Consider the following 14,823-nt stretch of genomic DNA (forward strand, 5'->3'; position numbering starts at 1 on the left):
CTTCCCTTGTGGTGGGGCCTGGGCTCCAGGACCTGGGCCAGCATGGCTGCAGCGTGTGGCGGGGCCCGGCCGGCACGGCTGCAGGGCACAGGCTCAGTAGCTGTGGTGCAAGGGCTGGGTGGCTCCAGGGCCTGGGGGAGCTTCCTGGATCAGGGGCCGCAAGGCATCCCTTGTCTTGCAAGGTGGATCCTTAACCGCTGGATCACCAGGGGAGGCCACATTGCATCCACTTTTAACTCAGAAAACTTCAGGATTTCATTCCCACCAAAAAGTACCTGTTAAACCGATGTTCACATTGTCCAGTATCGTTTCCACCAGGCAGATGTTTGCCATTTGTCTGCATCTTCAGAGATGCCATCATAATGTTCCCTGGAGGGTGGGGAAGAATTTCTTGAAATGTGTCCTTCCCCTGTTGCTAAGCAGTGAAGCTGTTTTTATTTTTTTAATTCAGTTCAGTTCACTCAGTCGTGTCCGACTCTTTGCGACCCCATGGACTGCAGCGCACCAGGCCTCCCTGTCCATCACCAACTCCTGGAGTTTACTCAAACTCACATCTCAAGTCGGTGATGCCACTTCATCCTCTGTCGTCCCCTTCTCCTCTTGCCTTCAATCTTTCCCAGAATCAGGGTCTTTTCAAATAAGTCAGCCCTTCACATCAGGTGGCCGAAGTATTGCAGTTTCAGCTTCACCATCAGTCCTTCCAATGAATATTTAGGACTGATTTCCTTTAGGATGGACTGGTTGGACCTCCTTGCAGTCCAAGGGACTCTCAAAAGTCTTCTCCAACACCCAGTTCAAAAGCATCAATTCTTCGGGGCTTAGCTTTCTTCACAGTCCAACCCTCACATCAATACATGACCACTGGAAAAAACAGCCTTGACTAGATGGACCTTTGCTGGCAAAGTAATGTCTCTGCTTTTGAATATGCTGTCTAGAACTTTCCTTCCAAGGAGTAAGGGTCTTAATTTCATGACTGCAGTCACCATCTGCAGTGATTTTGGAGCCCCCCAAAATAAAGTCTGACAGTTTCCCCATCTATGTGCCATGAAGTGATGGGACCAGATGCCATGATCTTCGTTTTCTGAATGTTGAGCTTTAAGCCAACTTTTTCACTCTCTTCTTTTACTTTCATCAAGAGGATTTTTAGTTCCTCTTCACTTTCTGCCATAAGGGTGGTGTCATCTGCATATCTGAGGTGATTGATATTTCTCCCGGCAATCTTGATTCCAGCTTGTGTTTCTTCCAGCCCAGCGTTTCTCATGATGTACTCTGCATAGAAGTTAAATAAGCAGGGTGACTTTATACAGCCTTGACATCCTCCTTTTCCTATTTGGAACCAGTCTGTTGTTCCATGTCCAGTTCTCACTGTTGCTTCCTGACCTGCATATAGGTTTCTCAAGAGGCAGGTCAGGTGGTCTGGTATTCCCATCTCTTTCAGAATTTTCCAGTTTATTGTGATCCACACAAAGCCTTTGGCATAGTCCATAAAGCGGCACGAGACCTTTAGCTGTGGCCTGTGCACCCTTAGCTGCGGCAGGTGGGAGTCTAGCTTCCTGATCAGGGATGAGCCCACGCCCCCTGCACTAGGAGCTGAGTCTTAGCCTGCGGGCCAGCAGGGGCGTCCCAGCGAGGCGCGCTCTGACAGGTGTGGATTGATGCCTCACTGTGGCTTTGATCTGCACTTTCTGGTTGACAGCGTGGAGCATCTCCGTGCCGGCGTGTCTTCTTTGGTAAAGTGTCTATTCAGGTCTTCTGCCCACTTATTTTTTTAAAAAACCTGGTTGGTTGTATTTTTGATATTGAGTTGTATGAACTTTCTATATAGTGTAGGTATTAACCCCTTATTGATCATAATGTTTGCAAATAGTTTCTCCCACTCCTTTGGGTTTTTAAGTGGTTTTCTTCACTGTGCAGAAGCTTTTAATTAGGTCCCCATAAAATGCCTATTTCTGAATCTGTCAAGGGCTTCCAGTACTGTGTTGAACACTAGTGATGAGTAGGCATCCTTTTCTTCTTCCTGATATCAGAGAAAAGCTTACAGCTTTTTAACCAAGTGTGATGTTAACTATGGGCTTGTCACCTATGGCCTTTGTGATGTTGAGGAATGTTCCCTCTATAACCACTTTCTGGAGTTTTTATCATGGAATGGATGTTGAATTTTGTCAGCTGCTTTTTCTACACCTTTTGAGATGATCAGTTTTCATTCTTCAGTTTGTTAACGTGCTGCTTAATACTGATCTGCAGATATTGAAAAATGCTTGCATCCCTGAGATAAAACCCATTTGATCATGGTGTATTATTCTCTTAGTGTATTATTGGACTTAGTATGGCAGTATTTCATTTAGGATTTTGGCATCTATGTTCATCAGTGATACTGGCCTATAATTTTCTTTCTTGTCCTATCTTTGGTTTTGGTATCAGGGTATTGGACTCATAAGTTCCAAAGTTCCTTCTGCAATTTTTGGGGAATAGTTCAAGGACAGATGGTAACTGTTCTTTAAATGTTTGGGTGAATTTACTTGTGAACCCATTTAAGCCTGGACTTTATTTGGGAGACACTAAAGAATTTGCTCTCACGGGGCTTCCCCGGCGGTCCCGTGGTTAAGACTCCATGCTTCCCACGCAGGTGCCTAAGTTTGATCCCTGGTTGGGGAACTCGGATCCTGCACAAAACACAGCACAGCCAAAAAAAAAATATTAAATTTCCTTAATTGGTCTCCTCATATTTATCTTCTCCTGGAAGTTTTTCCCTTCAGTCTTAGAAGTTTATATGTTGGAAGTTATCAGCTTCTTCTAGGTTGTTCGTCTATAGCTATATGGTATAGTATTTGGCTATATAGTTTGTAGTATTCTCTTATCTCATTTATCTAGTGTCAGTTAACTTCCTTTTCATTTTGTGGTTTTATTGATTTGGGTTTTTTTTTCCCTTAATGAGTCTGGTTAAAGGTTTATGAATCTCATTTATCTTTTCAAAGAACTAGCTTATTTATTTTTTTTTTTTGCTCTGATCTTTCTTTCCTTCTGTTAACTTAGGGTTTTTTCTAGTTCTTGCAGGTGGAAGGTTAGGTTGGGACTTCTCCTGTTCCTGAAGCTTGTATTGCTGTGCACTTCCCCCAGCTGTTCCTGCTGTGTTGTACAGATTTTCAGATAGTTGCGTTTATTCATTTGCAAGTGGGGAGAACTCGGGGCCCAGCTGGTCCCAGGACAGGTGCTAGCCTGCTGGTGAGTCTGCAGAGCTGTGGGTGCCCAGGGCTGGCATCTGCCTGCTGCTGGGTGAGGCTGGTCCTGAGGCTGAAGCAGGCTTGCTGCTCGCGGGGGCTGGGCCTCTGGCTGCAGGGCCACAGGGGTCCCGGGGGTCCGCCTGTGCACTGGTGTGTGGGGCCAGGTCCTGGGCCCTCAGGTGGGCAGAGCGCTGTCCAGGGGTGGCTGTGGCTTTGGCGTCTGGGGCCGTGTGGCCAGTGGCATCTCAGTCCTGGTGCCCACAGGCTGGTGGGTGAGGGAGGGGCTGGGTCCCAAAGCTGGTGAGCTGGAGGGGGATCTGAATGCACTGCCAACACCAGGGTCTAGACAACCGCCAGTGTCCGTGCCCCAGGGCGAGCGCTGGGTGCCCCGCCCACCTCTCCAGGATCAGCGGGTAGGCCTGAGCCAGGCACCCTGCCAGTGACTGCTGCACAGACACCCGGACTCTGAGCCCAGCGCGGGGCTGACTCTGCTCCTTCAGGAGACTCTGACTGCGCTCCGGGGTGAGGGCTGCCCACCGAGGGGCAGAGGACCTGACAACGTTGTGACTGTCCCTCCTACACACTGACCGTTCTTTCTACCTGTAGTTGGAGATGTTTCTGGAAGGTTCTGGGCTTTTTCACAGATGGTAGTTCTCCAGTTCTTGTTTCTGGCACGCCCGTGACGGGTGAGCTCGGGGTCTTTCTACAGCATCACGGCTGATCTCCTTGAGGATGTTCATTATTACTATGCGTACCGACGTACCGAGGTCGCCTGGTGGATGGGTCCGGCTCCTTTCAACTGTACAAATGTGACATGCCTGCCTGTGCCTGTTTCTTCACACGAAAAGTAAACGTGAGAAACTTTAGAAGTGAAGAAAGAATGAAGAGAAACATTTTGAATGTGTTAAGAAATATTAGTTTTATTTAACCAGTTTTCACAGCTGAATATTTATTCTATAAAAACTTTACAGATTGTACAGTTTATATATAGTTCAAACTACGGAACGAAAAAAGTAGGTCCCACAGATGCAAAAATACTGCACCAACCAATCCAAGTAAAGGCAGATTGACACTCTGTAAGCTCTCCGCGAGGCCGGGAGGTGGTCGGTTCTAAGTAGAAACTTCAAAACTGTACAAAAATAAGGTTTTGATTTTATTTCACTCTTCATACATTCAATATGATTGCAAGCTCAGAAGCCTGCCGGGGGGACAGGCTTCTGGAATCGCCCCCACCCCTGGTGGGAATGCGGACGTCTATTTACACAGGGCACTCTCGGACAGCATCCTGAACTCGGTATATTGTGAAGATGTGAAAGCGGAGACCAAGATCATGAAACGTCGACATAAGAAGGTAGTTCTCTTAAAAAGGAGTTTCTGCATTTAATAGTGTGCCAGAAGAATCTTAACTTATTAAATAAAATATATTCTAAGTGAACCTAAAAATTACACTTTATAAACATAAAAATACCTTTTATTTTTGGTGTAATACATTGATCATATCTGCAAATAGAAAACCAAAACGGTGTATAAAGTAGTAGTTCTCACCCAGCAACAAGAAGCACTTGTGTAGTTATTTTTCAAAAAGGTCAGAAAAACTAATTATAAACCTGCTAAGATTAACTTACAACTTAAGATACCATACTGAAGCTAGTCAGTGATTCACTAATACTGCAAAACAAGCTTTCCCCTAGAGAGAGTGGTTTCTTCCTGTTAACTGGGTAAGAATCAGACATTTAAAAAAGAAGAATCAGTTGATAATCTCAGCATGAATCCTAGGTGTATTTTACTTCAGGGGTATATCCATCAGTGGGTGTTTAATCAGAAATATCGTAAAAGATAAGTCTTCCATTTGATTTAGAATTTTCTATCTCTGAGGCTTTGGACCTCTTAGAGATAAGGGCATATCTCGTATCTTTCCATATTTCTATTTGGGGCGGGGAATGGTGAGGCTGGCTAACACCTCGTTCTTTTCTTCTAGAAGGAAAAAAAAGGAAAACATTTTTTCTGACACCCAAACCAAGAAAACACGCTTTATACAGTACTAGCTGAAGATAACAAAATTTAGAGCCTCAAAGAGCAACCCAGAGCTCACCTTTATACTTCTACACTTTGTGTGTGTATTAAGTATAAAAGAATGACGTTTGGACAAAGGAGTTTTGTAGTTATTTATTTTAAAGTTACAGTACTTAAAAACTCCTTGGCAATAAATAGCTTGGCTGTCTCAAGTCCTGCTTCCCAGCGGGCGCTCCGGGCGAGCCTGGCCCGGGCGTGAGGGCGGCGGCCCGGCCGTCAGAACTCGTCAATCTTCCTCTGCAGGTACTTCAGCATGGAGTCCATGCCCTGCGCCGAGCCCCAGATCTTCTTCAGCACCTCGCACTCCCGCTCGTTGGCCTGCTCCAGCTCCAGCCTCATGTTGCAGCGCACAAGGGCCTTGGATTCCTCGAGCACCTGTGCCAGACGACAAGCAGGAAGTGAGCAGGGACTGTGGCTGCAAGCACTGGCGCCTCGCGGCCCCTACGCTTCTGGAAGCAGATACTAGACCCGAGGAGCCACCTGGCAAGAGGAGGACCAAACGCCTTCTCCTAATGCGCGCCAGGCCTGGTGAGTGTGTGACGCACATTTCACCCACTGTGGGTACAGGGCCAACTTGACTTCAAAGGGCTGTTAAGCTATTTCTCGACAGCCATGCTCTCCACACCCTGGTCCTGCCCTGGCAGCAATGATGCCCACTCCTGGGAGGCTCGCTGAGAAAGCCCACCGAAGGAACTTCTAACCAGAACTTACTCTCTGTAATGGGTTGTTGTGATGTCTGGGACAGTTTACAAGGGAGCTGTGTCAGTTAATAGGAAATAACGTTTCAGCCTGTCTTTTGCTAAATGCACTTTAGTAAGTGCTGGATATATGCCAACGAAACACAAACCTACGTTCACTGAGGGGAGAAAATGTGTGTAGAAATGCAAGGCTTTGGAAACGGTAAAGAATTTAGCAAGAATGCTTTTTGTACACCTCCACGGGACGTTTCTCAGCGCCTACGTCTGTCTAACTGCGCTCCCTTAGCTCCTGCTGTGTGCAGAGGCCCAGCCTCGGCGTCTGGCTCTGTGTGCACCCTGCAGAGAAAGGGCGGAACAGGAGCTGGACGTACGACAGGGTTGCAGGAGGCGAGCTCCTTGATGCGGACCATGACTTCCTGGGTAAAGGTCCCAGGCCAGAACACCTGGGAGACCAGCCCTTTGCCGCACGCCTCCTGTGCCGTTAGCTTCCGCCCGCTGAGCAGCATTTCATTAGCCTGGAAGGAAGAAGAGCAGAGGCCGTGTGAGCCACGGGGAGACCCAGCCTGGAAACTCTCCACTCCGAGTTCAGATGGTGCCCAAGGGTGAAGCAAGCACCGTGGGGAGTGGCCCACTGGCCGGAGACTCTTACTGAATCTAAGAGGTTCATGTAGAGCAGAACCACACAGACTAACCAAGAAATCTAAGGTCTATCTGCTGTAGAGCCGAAGCTGCAAAAGACACGCGGCTCTGGGGGCGGGCCTGGGAGAGGGGGGCAGGGAGCTGAGCCAGGGAGGCAGGGGGCACCCACCACGAGAGGGGCAGCAGACAGAGCGAGGCCTCCGGCTGGACACGTGGGTGGGGTCTCGGGCGGCACCAGGCAGAGAGACCCTCCAGGGGCAATGGGGGTCAGGTCCCCACAGGCTGGGACCCAGGGGGCAGGTGTGGCTGCCCCTCCCGAGGACACGTCTCTCCTCACAGCTCTGGGCGTGGCGGGTCCCTCGGGCCTCGGATCCATGACCACTGCCCAGGGAGGTGGGTGCCCGGGAACCCTGCAGTCCTCCCTGTCCAGCCGCGCTGCCCACGGCCAAGGGCAACAACCAGTATCCCCCTGCCTCACCAGGACGGCCCCCGAGGCCCGTAGGGGGAGATGGATCATCCATTTCCTGCCCCTTTTTTCACCTACTAATTTTAACGTCTGGTGGTGCTTCCTGCCTGAGGCCTCCTCTGTGTCTTTCCCAGGCAGGGGGAGGCGAGTTCTGAACCCAGAGGAGCGGCCCGTCCCTGTCCCTGGCTGCCTAGCTGCCAGAAGCCATCAGGACAGCTGCCTGGACCCCCAGGGACTCTGTCAAAGGGCAAAGCTGGAGCCTGCGCTCAGCAATGACACACAAAGCCACCAGCCACTCTGGTCCACGGCAGGTGCCCCGGAGCTCCTTGTGGGGTCAGGGGCTGCCTCACAGCTTTGGTAGCCCCCTGCCTGCCTCCGCCTCCTGCCCTGGCTCCAGGAGCGAGGACCGCAACACACCCTTTCCAGAGATACAGAACTACAGCCCAGACTCCTGGTGCGGCGGGCCACGCGGCAGAGCAATTCTGTGCGGAAGCACCTGGCAACTCGGCCCGAGGCGTCCCTCAGAAGTGCAGCGGCCAGGCTATCAGGTCAAGGCCCTTTCCACTGCAAACTCTCGGTGGTTTGGGTTACAGACCAGGTATTCACTCCTGGGGAGGATCAGCGTTAATTATGCAGACATGGAGGCACCTTGTGGAAGGAGGGCCTCTAGGAAATGATGCCAAACAGTGTCAATAAACATGCTATGAACCAGAGCATGACAACTTCCCACGGGTTCACGAATGAGGACAAGAGCTGGACAACACGAGCGTCCGATGGGAACTCCCAGAGGGACACCTGTACACGGTTAAGAGAAGCAGCAACCAAGGACGGTTCCCAGGACGCCGCGTTGACAAGAGGTACTCACAGATGCTCCTCCCATGATCCTGGGGAACATCACGGTGGAACAGCCGTCTGGACTCTGCCCGAAGGTGGTGTAGGGCGTCTGGAACCACGCCTTTTCATTGGCCCAGACCACGTCACAGAGAGGCAGGATGGATGCTCCTAGCCCAATGGCCGGGCCATTCACGGCTACGATAATAGGTTTCTTGAACTGAATGAAGGTGTTCACAAAGTTTCTAAAACAGAAGGCAAATGGGGGATTACTCAAAACACTGCAAATGTGGGCAACAGAAAGAAATCTACTTGTATGGAATTCAGTACATCAAGACGTCAAGGCCGTGCGCGTTGACTGTAACTGGCGGTTCTGACGGCCTTCTGGCTGCAAAGGGCCCTGGCTTGTACCGCTGTGCTGCAAAGGCTGAGCGGCGTCCCAGAGGCTGGGCAGGCAGCTGTCGCTACAGGACCCACGTGAATTCCCAGGGAGCGGCACAGCAGAGGGCGCTCTCAGCTTGGGCTCCAGGAACCCTGTCTTCCCCTGATGACAGGGGGGAGCCCAGGAAACCTGAAAGGCTGCAAATCAGTCCAGCAGCTCTCCCGCAGGAAAGAGGGTGCGGGGCCACACAGGGCCACACAGGACAGCCTGGGATCGGGCAGGAGCCTCAGGGCCTGAGTCTGGACTTGGTCTGTGACTTCAGACAGCTCACTGATAAACTGAAAACACAGGCATTCCTGAGTTTATATGGACCGGACGGAGTGATTCAGACACAGAGACGAGATGCTCAGCGGCTGGTCTAAGACCCAACAGAGCATCCCCCAGCCTGACACACGTCTGCACAGCACCTCCCGCCACGCGCGACAACCATTGAGCGGGCCTCCCAGGGGGCCTAGGTTCCCTCACACACGGGGTGAGGGGTCTCATAGGCCCAGACAACGCCACTGGCCTCTGGAAAGCTGGGCTGCTCTTCAGTTTAGGGCCGGAATCTTAACTGCATTCAGAGGCTGCGTCTTGTGAAGACTGAACACAGTGAAGGGAAGGATAAACACACTGGAAATGAATACAAGATAATCTTTCAAGGCTGTCTGAGCTCTAGCTCAGAAGGACAGAATTCCAGATCCTCAGTCTGGGTCCTACTCCCTACAATTCAGCAATTTAGTCTGTTTAGATGGGCTCTGAAAGTCACGACTTAGCGTGCAGTCTCCCCTCCTCCGCAGACACAGACATGAGGGGCCATGGATTTCTGGCAGGATGAGGTGTGGCGGGGTGGGTGGGTGTGTATACAGTGGGGAGAGGGGCCCTCAGTGTTTGGCAGCTGCACAACTCGGGGGACTGTTCTCCAAGGCCTCTGGAGTCAGCCCTCAGCCCACTCAGGGTCCCTGGAGGTTGGGGGGCTTGAGAATTAACTCACGCCGATGAATGAGAGCATGGGGTCCTGTCAGGATGATCACCCTGGGATTCAAGGACACAAAGAGAGCCAGATAACCTCTAAGATAGGTCCTTGAAATAATCCCAGACCATCTCCATGAAGCTATTCAGTTCTGCCACCTTCTGAGGATTCTAGATCAACAACCCGTGACGGAAATGCATCGTCTATGCTCAGTTACAGACGACTGTCAACAAAGTAACTGCCAAACTGTAACCCTGACTTAAACCAGACATCTTCCCCAAGTGGCCCTGCATTCAGCTGCTCCTATGAACGCGGGCAAAGTGGAGACGGTTCCAGTACTCACGACTGGAAGCCACAGACAGGGACGGTAGCTTCACAAGAAAGAGGGGATCAAACCAGTGTAACAATAAAGATTCTAGAGAGCAATGGTAGAATCTTGGACTGCAAGGAGATCCAACCAGTCCATCCTAAAGGAGATCAGTCCTGAATATTCACTGGAAGGACTGATGCTGAAGTGGAAACTCCAGTACTTTGGCCACCTGATGAAAAGAGCCGACTCATTGGAAAAGACCCTAATGCTGGGGAAGATTGAGGGCAGGAGGAGAAGGGGACGACAGAGGATAAGATGGCTGGATGGCATCACCGACTCGATGGACATGAGTTTGGGTAAACTCCGGGAGTTGGTGATGGACCGGGAGGCCTGGTGTGCTGTGATTCATGGGGTCGCAAAGAGTCGGACACGACTCAGTGACTGACAGAGAAATGGTTAAGGGAAGGGATTACTCTCCACGCAGCACTAATCCTTCTCGTGTTGTATGTTCGGAGAAATGTTTGGAGCTGAACTTTTCCCCCTAAGAAGATGAGTTTTCTTTTTCTCTTGCTTGAGATGATAGCCTGCTCTGCACCCGGGGCTCCTCCCAGGAGCAGCATGAGTGGACCAGCTTGCCCGGGAATGGACACCATCGCCTCTTCTCGTGCTAAGGACTCTGAGATGCCAGAGGGAGCACAGTCCGCAGAGAAATCCGTTTCATGTTAGAAACAAACGAAAGCTGCCAGACAGAAGTTCACACAACTGCTTTTCTGTCCAGTAGAAACAGGAGGGCTCAGCCCCACGCTGCCAGAGGTGGGAGCTGCCTCTGGGCCCTGGACGCTCGGGCCCATCTGCCTGCTGCTTTGGGGGCGTAAAGCAAGCGTATTTTAAACCTTAAAACTGCATGCGCACTCAGATGCGTCCCATACAACACACTGAATTTAAACGTCAGCTTCCTCTCAACTGAGTGAAAGGCTATGCTGGGAACAGTGGGAAGGAGAGAGATTATATTTGCCACAAAGTTCACTTTTTAGTGAAAGTGAAGTTGCTCTTTGAGACCCCATGGACTGGAGCCTACCAGGCTCCATGGTCCATGGAATTTTCCAGGCATGAATACTCTGGATTGCCGTTCCCTTCTCCAGAGGATCTTCCCGACCCAGAGATCGAACCTGGGTCTCCTGCATTGCAGGCAGATTCTTTACCGTTTGAGCTATAGGGAAGACCTTTAAAGCTTAAAAAAACCATTCAACAAAATCAAAATTCTATCCATTCTTTTGGAGAATATTTGCCATCCCACAGACCTCACCAAAAAGTTAAAAAACTACCTACAAACGGTAAGCCTCAGAAATGCTTTGGGGAAACGGGAACTGAGCTATCCAGGGCCGGTTTCCTGCCTCTCTCAGCCGAGCTCCCCTGCACCAGTGCGTCTGGGCCGGGACTGAAGGCGACAAGGTCAGGGTCAAGGGCTCGTTTCCTCACGGGCTCTGCTCCCTCCTCAAGCCTCGGCTCCTCCTGGTCCCCCGGACTCCAAGAGCCTAACGCTATAAATTGATCGCTAATAACTTTATCACTCGTATGCTGAATATTTTTATCACAGTTAATCTGCAAACTGGTTACCACCAAAAATCCCAGCCAGGGTTAGCCCTACAGAAACGTGAGAAGCTCACAGTCTATGCCTGTTCCTATTTCCTACCTTCCTTTTCAAAACTCACGGTGGTGCTGTTCTCTACCCAAAGATTTAAGGAATTTGAGGCAGGACACCACAGAACCAAACAAATAAGAAATATGCCCAGTAACAGCTTTGCGCGTATAAACCAACTTCACACACAAAGCAAGAATTTCAGTGCAGATGAGCCAAGGTAAAGGGTAAGTCGACTGGCATCAATAGGACTTCACACCGAGCTGGGGGCTCAGACAGTAAAGCGTCTGCTTGCCGCGCGGGGGACCCGGGTTCGATCCCTGGGTTGGGAAGAGCCGCTGGAGAAGGAGATGGCAACCCACTCCAGTAATCTTGCCATGGAAAATTCCATGGGCTGAGAAGCCTGGTGGGCTACGGTCCATGGGGTCACAAAGAGTCGGACACGACTGAGCACCTTCACTTCACACCGACAAAACACATCATGCAGACAAAAACGGAGTGGATTTTCCTAAAGCAAGATTTGGCATTTCCCTACAAGACCAATCCAGCTTTTTGTGGGGCGTGCTGGAGTCTCAGAAATGGAATGGGTCGCTGAAGAAAACAAGCATTTAAAGCACCTGGGGTTCAACACACGAGATGGTGCTGATTTTTCTTCCTCGGCTCTGTCTGATCCCAATAATACAAGCCTGTGCGCAGGGGGTGCCTCAGGGAGCCGTGTATGGGCGGGGCCGGGGGCTGGAACCGAGGTAGACAAACCAGCTCCCAAATCACACCGTCAGGTGGAAATTCACTGTGATCTTACGGAAAACATGCAGCCACCACCTGAGGCAAAAGTGTTTGCATCTTAAAAAGAACATTCAGTCCAGTCGCTCAGTCGTGTCTGACTCTCTGTGACCCCATGGGCTGCAGCACTCCAGGCCTCCCTGTCCATCCCCAACTCCCAGAGTTCACTCAAACTCACGTCCATTGAGTTGGACTCTTCTTGTGTGACGTTACAGAACTAGCGTGTCGTAAAGCCTAGTTGACTGATTCCGGAGTTGACCAAATGTAAGTTATCACATAAAGGAGAGGGCGTCTGTACTCCAGGGCTGGAAGCCCTGAACGCATGGTGGACACTCCAGCCATGTGCTACCCTGGGCTCTCCCCCCAGACCCCACCCCCCTCCAACACGTGCTGGGCTCGAGCCAGCCTTGACATCGGTTACCTGCTCGAGGCAAGCTGCCCACAGAATAGACAGAGATGTATTAACTCTTGCTAGCAGCAGGTCTCAGGGGAGGAGACCCATCATGGGGTCTGGTTCACGCTGGTGACCTCGCGGACCAGGGTGCGTACCTAATGGCCTCGGCCATCTTCCAGGGAGGAGACCCCTCACCCGACTCATCACTCATCTCAGGGGAGGAGACCCCCAGCAGCAGGGTCCAGCTCAGCTGGCCCTCCCGTGGACAGGGGTGCGACCTGATGGCCTCGGCCATTTTCCGGGGAGGAGACCCCCAGCAGCAGGGTCCGGCTCAGCTGGCCCTCCCGTGGACAGGGGTGCGTACCTGATGGCCTCGGCCATCCTGGCGCTCTCCCGCTTGCGGTCGTCCGTCAGGCGCCGGATGAAGTAGATGAAGTCCAGGCCGCAGCAGAAGACGCTGCCCACGGCGCTGAGCAGCACCAGCTTGCTGTCGTCGGCCGCGGCCGTGCTCAGCGCGCTCTGCAGCTCCTTCATCACCTGAAAGGCACCCAAGAGCGTCTCCTCACGGCACCATCCCAACCTGATTCACCGGAACCGGGTTCACCGCCTGACGCTGCTGCCCCGTCTACCGAATGGCTCCCAATTTCCTTCTTTTCTGAAGCCGGGGGTGGGGAGCAGTAGGGACCGAGTGTCATCACAGAGCCCATCGGGAACGGAGTGTAACTCGGGGGACGTGCATCTGAGTCGCTACGCAGCGCTGTGCTCGTGGCTCCGGGCGGGCGAGCTCTGCTCTATCCTCTTGGCATTTCTACCGTTTGGACAGCAGGTGGCACATGCAGCCAGTTCAAAGCAGCTGCTGGTTTGGTCCTGCTTTGTTTTCTGACACCAGACTCCCATTCTTGGGACGGAAACCCTAAGTTTGGTGCCCAAGTGCAGTAAGAGGAAGCACAGCATGGAGGCATTTTCAGTGGGCACAAACCATTTAAAATGGTCCCTGCGAAGCATTTACAAACACCAACGTTCTAACGAGGTTCTGGGGACCAGCCCGGACCTGGTGTCCCCTGACCACTGGCCAACACCCAAGCTTTCACCTGGAGAAAGCCTGACCTACCATCCACAAGTGGGAAACGAACTATCAGAACTTACAATTTTAAGCATGAAATAGCTCAGGTTCAAACAGCTCTGATTTTAGGTAAGTCACAGAACTAAGCTTTTGAGCCTCTGGAAGCACCCGTCTCCCTCACTCCCTGGAAGCTACTTAACGACCAGCAATAACCGTGTAGGAATCATCGCAGCTGAAGCTCCATTCCACGTGGAGCTGGAGGCTGACGGGAAGGAAGGTGGGGTGAGTTTCTGGAGGGCTGGACCCCGGGGGGCCTTAACCTCACCTGAACCGAGAGCTCTGGGAGCTCAAGGTGGGGGTGGAAGCACACACCTCACATGTGATTTCAGGGAGGCCCACCCCCTGACCTGGGCTGACGGGGGGGCTCTTGGCCAGGAGGCAGGGGCTTGGGGCACCCTGCCCTCCCTGCTCGTAGCTGGACCCGGCCTGGGGCGGGTGGGCGGGGTCGAGTGCCCAGGGGAACGGGGGCTTGGCCTGCGGGCCCGGAGACGGCGGCCCCACGGCCCCCGCAGCAGCGCTCACCTCCGGGTTGAGCGAGTTGTTCTCGGACGACTTGGTGGACAGCAGGATGTGGGTGAAGCCGTCCTGCTTCCGGACCACGATGTCCCGGTACCTGTAGGCACTCTCTGTCTGCCGCACGCTGAAGCGCAGCCGCTTGTCAAAAGGCTGGTCTCGCCTGTCCTCGATGAACTTCCTCTTCCCGGCCGTCACACCCGTGACCGACGTCTGCAGGGTGGTGGTCCCGTTGGCCGTCAGCGCATCCATGAACGGGGAGGTGCCTGTGGGAGCCCAGGAGCACAGCGGTGAGCACCCACCCCCAGCCTGCCCTCGACCCAGGGCTGACCGACAGTCCCAGAAGGTTAGAGACCAGAACCTCTGCAGAGCCTGCTTTCAAAGGGGCCTGCTGTCCTCGCACGTCTGACAGGAAGGAGCTTGCCCTCAGCCTTCCCTCCTAACAAAGAAAGATGGGCAGGAACAAGCTGGGGGGAAGCTGCAGGACTTGTCTTTCGAAGAACGGAACTCAACGAGAACAGAGGACATGTCCTGGGCGCGAGAAGTTGAAAGAAAAAAGGAAACGGATTCAAAGAAATATTACTAGAGCCAAGGCCGTCTGGCACTGAGCCGAGACTGCTTCCGGGTGAGGGTCCATTCAGACAGACGTGTGAAGCAGCCCCCGGCTTCTGCAGGCCCACGGCCTCCGCGCCGCCTGGGGCTCTTCCACGGGAGGTCTGGGCCTCTGTCCACAGTCCTG

At 52.3% G+C, this 14,823-nt stretch overlaps 1 protein-coding gene across 3 annotated transcripts in view; it reads right to left on the reverse strand.

The window, feature by feature from the left end:
* Nucleotides 1-5,372: 5,372 nt before the first annotated feature.
* The window catches only part of CDYL (chromodomain Y like), a 96,642-nt gene continuing 87,191 nt past the window's right edge, over nucleotides 5,373-14,823 (reverse strand). For all 3 annotated transcript variants that reach the window (XM_069564369.1, XM_069564371.1, XM_069564370.1), the window contains 5 exons: nucleotides 14,094-14,350; nucleotides 12,813-12,985; nucleotides 7,963-8,173; nucleotides 6,364-6,507; nucleotides 5,373-5,669 (listed from right to left, as the gene is read on the reverse strand). In XM_069564369.1, the coding sequence (XP_069420470.1) occupies nucleotides 5,511-5,669; nucleotides 6,364-6,507; nucleotides 7,963-8,173; nucleotides 12,813-12,985; nucleotides 14,094-14,350 (944 nt within the window). In that variant the 3' untranslated portion in view covers nucleotides 5,373-5,510. The remainder of the gene's footprint in view (nucleotides 5,670-6,363; nucleotides 6,508-7,962; nucleotides 8,174-12,812; nucleotides 12,986-14,093; nucleotides 14,351-14,823) is intronic.

This window comes from Ovis canadensis, chromosome 20 (genome assembly GCF_042477335.2).
Source record: "Ovis canadensis isolate MfBH-ARS-UI-01 breed Bighorn chromosome 20, ARS-UI_OviCan_v2, whole genome shotgun sequence".
NCBI classification, from domain to species: domain Eukaryota; kingdom Metazoa; phylum Chordata; class Mammalia; order Artiodactyla; family Bovidae; genus Ovis; species Ovis canadensis.